This window comes from Stylophora pistillata, chromosome 7 (genome assembly GCF_964205215.1).
Source record: "Stylophora pistillata chromosome 7, jaStyPist1.2, whole genome shotgun sequence".
NCBI classification, from domain to species: Eukaryota; Metazoa; Cnidaria; class Anthozoa; order Scleractinia; family Pocilloporidae; genus Stylophora; species Stylophora pistillata.
The window spans coordinates 25,594,650-25,605,716 of record NC_142525.1 but is presented as its reverse complement, the minus strand read 5'-3'; the positions used below and the strand labels follow the sequence as shown (position 1 = coordinate 25,605,716).

The 11,067-nt window shown below is 38.7% G+C and overlaps 2 protein-coding genes across 3 annotated transcripts in view; one reads left to right on the top strand and one right to left on the bottom strand.

The window, feature by feature from the left end:
* LOC111336380 (uncharacterized) overlaps nucleotides 1-2,383 on the bottom strand; it is a 15,755-nt gene extending 13,372 nt beyond the window's left edge. For both annotated transcript variants that reach the window (XM_088728325.1, XM_088728324.1), the window contains exons 1-2: nucleotides 2,235-2,383; nucleotides 1,075-1,149 (exon numbers count right to left, since the gene is read on the bottom strand). In XM_088728325.1, coding sequence (XP_088584451.1) covers nucleotides 1,075-1,149; nucleotides 2,235-2,292 — 133 coding nt within the window. In that variant the 5' untranslated portion in view covers nucleotides 2,293-2,383. The remainder of the gene's footprint in view (nucleotides 1-1,074; nucleotides 1,150-2,234) is intronic.
* Nucleotides 2,384-3,749: 1,366 nt separating this feature from the next.
* LOC111345619 (neurotrypsin-like) lies at nucleotides 3,750-10,490 on the top strand. Its single transcript, XM_088728340.1, has 7 exons — nucleotides 3,750-3,910; nucleotides 4,597-4,763; nucleotides 5,198-5,357; nucleotides 7,087-7,338; nucleotides 8,156-8,302; nucleotides 9,498-9,679; nucleotides 10,340-10,490. The coding sequence occupies exons 1-6, from the start codon at nucleotides 3,862-3,864 to the stop codon at nucleotides 9,671-9,673; spliced, it is 951 nt and encodes a 316-aa protein (XP_088584466.1). The 5' UTR covers nucleotides 3,750-3,861; the 3' UTR covers nucleotides 9,674-9,679; nucleotides 10,340-10,490.
* Nucleotides 10,491-11,067: the final 577 nt, after the last annotated feature.

The following is an 11,067-nucleotide window of genomic DNA, read 5'->3' as shown; positions in this document are numbered from 1 at the left end:
TGTGGTAAAATGCAGTGAAACGGAGTAGAATAAGGAAAGATAAAGTTATGTCAGTCATAGTTTTACTGAAATAAGATGCGGATGTTGGATGAGTTATCCGGACTAAACAAATATTAACGTTAACTGGAAATGAAATATAATGTCCTAATATCATCGCAATCAGGGGTGTGCCAGGATTTTTTAAAGGGGGTGGGGGGTGGGTGTCACACTGTGTCAAAAAGAGAGTTCTCGTTAGTTTTCGCAAACTGAATATTTTATAGGTTTTATGACCAGTTAAAAAAGGCTCACAAAGGAACGAGGTCACGGGCATACCAGGAACCCCTAATGATGAAATTACACTAAGGTGTGATATGTGGGTTGAGTTTGTCGTAAGTTCCTGCCTTTCCCCCAAGTTTTTTTCACCAATTTCATTGTTTTTCGTCCCTCCACTAAAGACCAAGACATCAAATTCCAAGTCGTGCTTGAACAGTGTTAGATGAGCCAGCTCTAGGAGATACTATCGCTAAAAACCTCCTTTATTCAACCATTTCCTGATGTGTTTTTCAGTATTGTGCGCAATAACTCATCCTTGTTATGGACGAGAAGGTCTGGGAAAGAAGAGGGGTAGGACAGGAAGGATGAGGATCACGGATTGGACATGAGTGTGTGACGCAAGGGTCGAAGTGCATTTTGGTTTAGGGTTCTTGACCGCGCGTCAAAGCTACTACAGTGCTCCTGGAGCGCAGACAAAGGTGGCATGTGAAACGCCGGTTTTTCGTCACGTTTAGTGTGGAGCAGAAAATATTAACCCTTGACGATTTCAAGAAAATATGTTTATCAACTGAGTTGATAATGTAAATTAGCCACCATAAAGAGTTCTTAATGCAGACGCTTCGAGCGCAGCCCATCATCAGAGTGAATAGAGGAATGGTGGTGTGTTTATATGCAGAAAAATGGAGCTGAGTATTTTACTCGAAGTGTTGTTAAGTTTTTATTTGGTCAAAGTTAGTGGAAGATAATACTACAATTGAGAGCATCACACCATAAATTAGCTATCATGTCTATGACCATAAAACATGCATTACTCTGCCTCACCGTAAGGTAGCTTAAGCAGTGCCTCTTGACGGTCGACCTCTAGCTGTTTCAATGTGTTGAAGAAAACCTCTTGACCTGATTAAGAAATCGGAAAGGAAAGCGCCATAATTTAGGATAAATACAATTTTTAAGCCTATAAATTTTAACCCTCGTATTTCGCGATCTCATAGATATATAAGATCCCGAAATAAAACGACATTCTAGGCTAGCCTACAAGAAATGTTTACAATGAAATGAAATTTCGAAAAATCTTAGAGGTATGATTTTTATTCAATAGGTTGAAAAGATATCAGTTGAATATTTAAAGACGTTGGTTCAACGAGAGAATGGAAAGAAAAAAATTCACAGGAGCAGGGAAAACATTAAATTCAAAACCCTCGTAACACTATTTAGTAATACTTTATCACTAATTCCCCACACATCACCGAAGTATTTCATCATATGAATTTTTTAGGTTATTTCATTAATTTTTTAATTTATTTCGAGGTTCTTCGGCATCAATAGGCTCTGTAGGCACAAACTGGGATAATATCTATCAATTATGATTTCAATTTTACGACTTTGATTTTAACAAGACAGTGTTATAAGCCCCGTCAATTCTTATTTACTGAGGGTCGCACCTGGAATCAGTTCAAATACACCCATCAGAAACGCATAGAAAATCAGTGGTAAAAGGGGACAACTTCAGTAAAAGACTTTTTTTTGTTTTTGATTCTACGTTAACCTGTGTGTTTTGCCGAGGAAGTCTGAATACAAGTGAAAAGGTGGATGTGCGGTTAACTCGAAATATACGGTCTACAGATAATTTGGTTTTATCAAGTGAGTTTATAGTGTAAATTTGGCCACTGTCCTCAGGGCGAAAGACGAAGGACTAACGCTCGAAAGATTAGCTCTTTACGATGGCCGATTTACCAACAACTCGGTTGATAAAACCAAATTATTTTGTGATACCCCGCAACACCACAGTTTCTTTAACATGGTTTAGTAGTCATGCGCTAATATTGTGCATTGTGCGTTATAACTGTACGAAGAACAAGTCGAGAACAAATCTTAGTCAGTGCAATTGCAGCTTCTCTTACAATCTTTTAAGTCAAAACTATCAAACTACGGCTGAAAAGAGCTTATCATTTTGGATCGATACAACGCATTTTTGGCCTTACCCGTCGTCATCCCTTCATGAAACAGCATCAGAAAAAATGAGGTAAAGAAGAGCTTCATTCTTCTATATGTGAGCACTCACCAGATTTTCCAAAACCAAGTACAAAATTTAATGTATCGCCTAAACCGCTACTCCTAAACTGAACAAACAAATGCACGAAGTGTCTTTTATGATGACTGATTGATCAGAATTTGTTTACAGTTCTACCTCGTTGTGTTAAACTTTTCATGTTTTTTTTTAAGTTAGCGAATTGTCCAACAGAAATGCTGCCCTGTCAAACACACGTCAAATTATGTAAACAATTCTTCCTGATTCCGGAGATAATAAAAGGCAATTTTTAGTCCGTGCAACAGTAAATTGTGTTTTTGTTTGCTTCTTTCAAGGCTCAAAGCAAAGTGTGCTCACGTCTTCGGTATATAGATTTTTGGATCGCGTAGAAATGCTGGTTTTTATTTAATCTTTCTATTTGTCATTCTTCCTCTCATCTTTATCACCGTTTCTGGAACGCTTTATACCAGTCAGACAAAAATGGATCCGAGAACAAAATGAAAATCAATTTAAGCGAGAAAACCTTTAATTAGCTATTTATCAAATTGCAAGAAGAACGCGTCAACTATTCAAGCAAATAAACAATTTCCTTATTGGCTTTAAATGTTAGTTTTTGTAACTCTTAACAAAAAAACTTTTTCTCTGATTTTCTCTCCCACATGAATTTTTCTTTTTCAATAATCGAGGGTATCGTTGTCGTCTTTGGATAAACATCTTGCTATAAAATGAGGGAAACTTTAAGTCGAGCTTTGAAGCCATTTAGTGATGTTCCTTACAAAGGGATTATGCAGGGGATTTTCCTATCAAAAATAACCCCACCTTCCCATTCTTGATGTGTGGAAATACCAACCTTGTACTGGGAAGAAATATCGACAACAACTTCTATTAGACCGAGATTTTTATTTCATATTTTACAAAAATTTTTTTCAATAAAGCAGGTTCAGTAATCATGATGACTAATTCAAAGAGATCAAAAGTACGATCAATAAAAGCAATGTAAAGCCTTTAGATTCATCACTTTTTTTAAACATAATTTTTCAATCATTGTCTTAGTTCTGTCCGTCTTGTTTGCCATTTCTTAAAAATTCATTGGAGCTTTGATAACTATATGAATTAGAAACGGAAATTGGGAAAGGGTACTGTAAGATTTCAAGTTTGTTTTGAGAGCTCCAAATTCAGACTTTTCATATACCGACTAGATTTGACATTTAAAGGTATAACTATTCATAATCATTTCCAATCGTATTTCCCAACATCTCTTAGCCGAAGCAAGATATGATTAAATCCATGAGGATGGAAAAAGGACCGTATTAAATCAAACACAATTCTCTGTCCTTTTCTCCTTCTTTTACAGTAAAACTTCAACTAAATTCAGTAATATTACAAAAGAGCCGATTCTTAATGAAAAACAAAGATTACTTTTCCGTGCCACTCAGTACTACGCAGTGTTTTCACACAGGCAGATGTCTGTACAAACTGACGTGTGAAAACTTAAATAGAGATTTTTATTCACCCATCAAAAATTTAGCCTCATTTGTTTTCTACCTTCATTCCTATTCCGCACTTTAAAGTCTTTGAAAATGATTTGCGCTATTTTGATTTTCTTCGTTTTTCCCGCTACTTTTTCAGGTAAGTGTTAATTTCGTAAAAACTCCTTTTCAGAGGCTAGCGTATTGAAGACAGAAGTTAGAATTCTACATGAGGAAAATTCAGAATTTTGCGTCTTCTCTAGACTAAACTGAGTTTGTAACCAATCTGTAAATTTACTTGACATAAGAACGTTCTATTTCAAAAGTTTGATAAAGTAGGTAATTGGTTTAAAAGGATAACACCCGATGGGAAAGGTAGGTTATTGGGTAGAGAAAGATTCTGGAATGAAAGAAGTCACATGAGGTTTGCATTTCACATTTCACATTTCACATTTCACATTTCTATTATCACCGAGAGTACAACACGAAAACCCTCACAATTATCGGCCTATCCGGCGGCAACGTTTTGCAAAAATTCGGTTAAAACTGATTTTAGTTAATATTCTTGCATCCTTCGTATCGAGTGACATTCAGCTGAGTAAATGGGATTGTATATTCCTCTACCTTCCTTTATAAGGCTTTTATGACTAACAATCAAAAGCTTAAAATGTTTCCTTTTCCCTTCCCTCGTCCTCGCTGCTTGTCCGTTGACCTGTTTGTGACTAAAAATTTCAGGCCAAGCCATAGATGGTTATAATTATGTTATACTTTAGTTAAACGGTTTTATCCTGGGACTGACACTCGAAATATTTCGTAGAAAACTAGTCTCTCTCAATATTTTCACAGAGGATGTCATTAGGCTTGTACAGCCGCCTAATGCAACCTACGTGGGCCAAGGTCGAGTGGAAGTACAGCACCAAGGGACCTGGGGCACAATTTGTGATGATAAATGGTCGTTTGAGGACGCTACAGTAGTGTGTGAGCAGATGGGCTTCCTAAAAGCTATTTATCAGGCAAGGTTTTCGTTGAGTCATTATCTATCGCCGGAATGGGGGGAGGGGGGAGAGGGGAGGGGGAGGGGGGGAGGGGGGAGAGGGGAGGGGGAGGGGGAGGAGGGGGGAGAGGGGAGGGGGAGGGGGAGGGGGGAGAGGGGAGGGGGAGGGGGAGGGGGGAGAGGGGAGGGGGAGGGGGAGGGGGAGGAGGGGGGAGGGGGAGGAGGGTTGGAATTTGGAAGATCACATGGTTTCCAGGAGGAACTTGGGGAGGGGTGGGTTAGTCGTTGCCGATCTCCCCAGGTAATGATAATGACCAGTTCTATATATATAAAATCAAAGGTCTCTGGATCTGTTGTAGGTGAGTTTTCATGGCAAATTCAGTTGCAGTAAATTGATGATGAGATCATCAGGCGTAGTTTTATAATAGCTTAACACAAATTTTCATCTGACAGGCAAAGCGAGCAAAGTTCGGTCAAGGGACTGGACCCGTGTGGCTGAGTAAGATGATGTGCACTGGAAGAGAAAAGTCTCTTACAGACTGCCCCCATCAGGGGTGGGGTGAGAACAGTTGTGACCATGGGCGAGATGCAGGTGTCAGCTGCTTGCAAGAAGGTAAGGAAAACTCTTGCACAACTTTGCACCATAATTTAAGTGAAATTATTTTTGTTTCTTTGAGGGACACAAGCAAGGAGATTGCTTCCTTGTAAGACGTGTCTTGACAAGAAGAAACATAGGTATTTAAATAAATTGTAATTAAAAGTGGCCATTTCGTCTTCCTGTGGCATGGCGGCATCCATTGGGAAACAGCCCCCTTTAACGCGATTTATTGCACTTAATTGGGATTCAGCTTATACAACTTTACACATGTATCTTCCTGTACGAGAGAATTTCCCTGTAAAGACTCCGAACAGGAGTGAATAATTTTGATGGTGGCCGCTAGGGCATAGTCTCTTCGCTAGCAACGTATTTGCAACTTGTAACCTCGCTTACGCTCACAAGTAACTCAATAGTCCCTTTTACAGTTGTGGGCTTGGTGGCCAAGCCTTTGAACAGGAGTGAGGCTAAGGGTGACCCTGTTGTGATAGAGACCTGTATCTAGTTAATTAGCATGATAACAAAGTAATTTGCATTTGAAAAGCAGCAACATCTCTATCATAACAAGGTCACCCTAAGCCTCACTTCTCTTCAAAGGCTTGGCCACCAAGCCCACAACTGTAAAAAGGACTATTAACAAATAGATTCTATGCTGCCATGCCTCTGTTCAGTGATAGATCACAGATGATGTCAAAATGTGGTGAGACCAAAAAAAGGCACAAGTGTCAATCATCATCATCATCATCATAAACTTTATCAGTGCATACTTTTATTTCATCTCGAATTTTAGAGTAGCTTGTTGGAGGTAATATCTTCGAGAAAACAAAATGGAGATTAAACAACAACAAACATATGAAACATATGTTTGTTGCGCTGCACTAGTATCGCAGAGGTCAGTGGTTCGAATCCCGTACAGGCCTGAAATTTTTTTCAGGTCTGATTTCCACTATTGCTCAAATAGTGCTCTACTGCGAAGGATCGTTCTCATATACAAAAAATGGAGATTATCTATATATATTCATACATATATCTGTACAAAATCTAAAATACTAACTATATTAAAATATAATAAAATACACAATGCTAGATTTTTTTAAGAATAGTTATAAACGATTAGAACATTTTATCTTACAGTTTTTATAAATTTTGTAGTTTTAGATTTTTAGCTCTTGATCTTTTTCCATAATCAATTAGTTTTTAATCTATTTCAATAATTATTTGTAATATATTTTAAGAGGGCCACTGGTTTGTCGGTTTTATACTGTTATGTGTTTTACCCTCTTTAAATAAAGTTGATTATTATTATTATTATTACAATATTTAGAAATATAATTATGTAACATATCAGTAGAAATTAACAGAAAAGTGAAGATAAGCGGGAGCGACTATATTAAGATACGGCCTTGGATTATCTTTCTAAAGTCTTTAAATGCACTCATGATACTCTTGATACTCATGATACTCTTATCACAGTTTGACTTTACCTGTGATCTATAACTCTGCAAACCCACGGCAACATAAAATACATTTGTTTTATTTAATAAAAAAAATGGAAAATGTTGTTGATGATGGCGTTACCGATGTGTCGGTCCTCCAACAGAAGTGAGAACCAATCAAAATGCGTGTATAACTCAGAGGATCACATAAAGAGGAATTGATACCAACACTGATAGACCATTTCATCGCGTTATGATGAATATTGAGTAAACCAATCAGTGCGTACTTTTTTTTGTCTCTTTAAACTCAGGCCTTCCTCAAATCCTTGAGGTCGGGTGCTACCGTGACGCCCAAAAAGACAGGGCCTTTCATGACATGTATGCTTACCTCCGAGGAAATATCGATTGGCACAACTTACGATCGATGGTGACGAGGTGTGCAGAGCGTGCGTTCGAGCTCGGTTACCGGTATTTCGGGGTGCAGTATTATGGAGAGTGCTGGGGGGACGACCGTGTTCGGCCAACGTATGATAAGCACGATGCCGGTAAAGGTTGTACCGACGGTGAGTATGAAGTTCAAGAGACATGTAAACCTTAGAGCAATTTTCAATTTAGTGCTTAAAGTAATCTGGTATTGATCATGAGGTAACTTTGGTTTTATCAACTGAGTTGATAATGTAAATTGGCCACCGTAAAGAGTTTCAAAGCTGACGTTTCGAGCGTTAACCCCTCGTCATTCGCTCTGACGAATGGCTAACGCTCGAAACGTCAGCCTAGAAACTCTTTACGGAGGCCAATTTACATTATCAATTCAGTTGATAAAACCAAAATTACTTTATTACTCCCACCGACGCAGTACCGCAGTTTCTTTTGACTTACCTCTTTTATCCAGTAATCTGGTATTGCTTATTACGCTCTGTGATTGGTTCAGAAAATTCACACCACTCTCACAACCAATCAGATACAAAATAAAAACCAATCGCGAGTTGTTCACCCGCGTTTTCCCGCGCTTGAGACAGTTTGGTTGTTTTTACTATGAGTCCTCATTGGCTCTTAAAGGTATTTTCCTTTCTTCCGATTGGCCTTTATGATTAATTTGGATTTGGTTTTACGACACTCGATCGAAAAAACCTCTGTTAGTTAAGTCACCCCCATATTTTGGTTACGTGGATATCCCATAAGGCTTAGAAAGCTTGAGATCAACGAGTCAAAGGGGCAAAGGGGTGGTCGTAAGAATATCACAGAGCCTAATGGGGGAATCAAGTCGATTTTATCGTGTCACAACCAAAATCCTCAGACCAACCGATCCCCCTCCCTCCCCCACTTCCCGGCCATAGCTAATAACAACTCCCTAAATGAATTCTAAATTTGACGATCCAGGTGTTGGCGATAAAATTCACAACTTTGTTTATCGTTTCGCACCGTGGCGCGACCTTGGCTGTTGGAGAGACACAGGTGATGGTCGCACCATGACAATGCTGGAGAATTTCCGGGGAGAAATCGATTGGTTCCACTTGGAGAAAACAGGTTTGTGGTATTCAAAATGGTTTGCCCAACAGGTTTATGGAGGAAGGTCTGTTATGATGGTCTGACGAGGGTACCAGTTAGAGTTAGGATTTTTGCGTTTATCTTAGGAGCCTTTATTTCTAACCAGTCTCATTCCCCAGCTATGTTTTCCTTCGTCCCCTTTACGAACCTCGAATTTTGCATGATTGCGTTGCGTGACACGATATTTATAACGGTTATGAGAGGTTCCTTTCAGTTCTTCAAGTCTTGAAAAATAGATAAACCGAAATAATAGTGCACCTGGTTTATTTAGTGTGTTTTGTGAATATGTTATTTTCTGGCGATTTCCTGGGAACTTTTGGGTTATAAGCACAGTAGAGGGGTCCTTTGAATATATTAGTTCTACTAGAGTTCTAATGTATTTCTCCCCTCGGCTCTCCCATTCTCTTGAATTTTCTACGCCTCTTAACGTATTGTTTATCCCCATATATTTGAAATGTTCCATTTTCACTCTTCCAACAGTGTCCAGGGTGAAAAAATCTCATTTTTTGGCAGAGTTTTGGTATCTTAAAAGGAAAAAAGGGTTCTAACATACGTTGAATTCTATGCAAAACCACGCAGTATAGGTGATATAGTCTTAATTCGTGTTTCGTCGAAATAGTCAATCACTGTTTTTAGCCCAGCGTTTGTTTTGGTATTTTGTTGACTACCAAACGGCATTGATTATAAAATCTCTGTTGTTCACTTACGTATGTTTCTATTTCAGTGAGAGAAAAAGGCAACTCAACAGATGTTCTAATAACAGATTTCTTCTTTTTTTCTTCCTCATTACTGAGTGATAAAAAAAACGAAAGTTCCCTGAAGCATAGAATAAGCTTTCAGCGGCAATATTTTTCGAGATGGGTGTGGAGATTTTGTTTCCTAAATGCTGTTTTATGGTGTCATCAAGTATGAAAAGTTTCATAGTGCTCAATTCAGGCGTCAACCATAGGTTGTGGATGCAAATTTCGTAAATAATCGAGTCCGCTTTTTGTGCATTGTTGGGCGGAATTTTCGAAAATGCACATATCATGTTGACCGGTGAAAAGTTCGCCCGAAACCACATATTTTTATATTTCCATACTCCATCCTATTTTATCTAAAAAGGTTAAAGGCAGGGGGAATCTTACTCTCTCGCCGTGCATCGTTTTAATTTTACTTTGTATTTCACCTTTAGTCGAGAAGTGTTATGAAGCTGCCAAAAAGAAAAACAAGAAATACTTCGCCATCCAGTTTTACGGCGAGTGCTGGGTGTCTGACACAAAATCTTACGAGGTACACGGTCAGTCCACTAATTGCTGGAACGGAGTTGGCAGAGACTACGATAACTACGTGTACGAGGCGCTTTACTAATAACAGGTACGACAAGCTTCTAAGAAATTTTTAGCAAACCTAATGATCAAATCACAGATCAATCGCGTAAACATCTCCAGATTTCGGTTGCACGTGTAGCTCTTTGCTCTCTGTCTGCGTTTAAAAATTGAATTTGAATGGAGAAAAGTAAAACAGGAGAAGAGTCAATAGGTAAAAGTAACAAAAAAAAAAGCCTGGTTGGTAGCACAAGAAGCGCCCCGCAGAGTCTCAAGGGACTCTCAGCAAAAAAAATGTTTTGCAGGTAACTATCTGACAGTTTCAAATGTACCCATAACAACCCTATAGTTCAATTCTACTGAACGGCAATTTTGATTTCGACTCCCTCTCTTTCCGTTTTTTAACTTAAAACCGGCTAAAGCACGCCGCGGTGAAACTTAATGGTTGCTGACCGAGTGCGAGCAGCGAAGATAAACTATGTGCCTTTATCCGTTTTCGTGAGATTCTTTCGCCATTCCGCGTCATCTACCGTACCCTTAACATATTTTAGTATTTTAAGTTTATCCAAAACGTTATTTTTCTGATCATAGAGTGATCCGATCCGTGATCCGATCCGCGATCCAATCCGTGATCTAGTTCGTGATCTGACCGAGTTTTGTCGACGGCGTTTTAACTTAACCCTTTCTCTTTAAATCTTCTTTATTCCAGTATTAGTCGCACTTTGGAAAGATGAGAAAGAAGACGAGGAAATCTACTTTCACAAGGCGATCGTGCTGTGTGTGTTAGTACTCATATCAAGACAAAGAAATGTTACTCGAGATAATTTGCCTTAAATAAACAGTAGTACCGTTAAATCGCCTCTGGTTCTCTAGTCTTCAGTTGCCTATTGCTTCATGGATCAGTTATTGAACATGAATCTATGCGCGTTTTCGACTGTGTCCAGCATTATTTATAGATCAAAAAGCTTTCATACTACTGTACCACACACGATGAATTATAACGCTTAACAGTCAGACAGCTGCCGCTCTGGTTATCGCAAAAACTAATGACAGGACGGAAAATGCGTGCACTGTAAGTACCTCCCGTTGTCCCTTAAAAAGCCTTAGAAAACTTTTCTAAGGCTTTGTATGGGACAACGGGAGGTACTTACAGTGCACGCATTTCCGCCCTGTCCATTCTAAACTACTCAGCCTTCACTTACTTAAGTTACTAAGCAAGTTTCAAAATTACTTTATTCGTGGTCAGAGTTTTGGGAGCACATTCGAAGGGAACTTTCGTAAGATTACGTTCTTCCTTGAAATCTCAAAACGCAATAAGAGCCATAGGAATACTTTTTAATGGCGAAGATAGAGATCAAAATGGTTTGCGGAGCACACTTCCATTTTTATAATCAAAGTGGCAAACACTTATAATATAAAATTTACAGCATATAATTT

Coding starts and splice junctions, on each gene's coding strand:
- LOC111345619 (XM_088728340.1), top strand. CDS start 3,862: ATGATTTGCGCTATTTTGATTTTCTTCGTTTTTCCCGCTACTTTTTCA. Junction 5,358..7,086: donor TGTCAGCTGCTTGCAAGAAG/GTAAGGAAAACT, acceptor CTTTAAACTCAG/GCCTTCCTCAAATCCTTGAG. Junction 8,303..9,497: donor GTTCCACTTGGAGAAAACAG/GTTTGTGGTATT, acceptor TTTCACCTTTAG/TCGAGAAGTGTTATGAAGCT.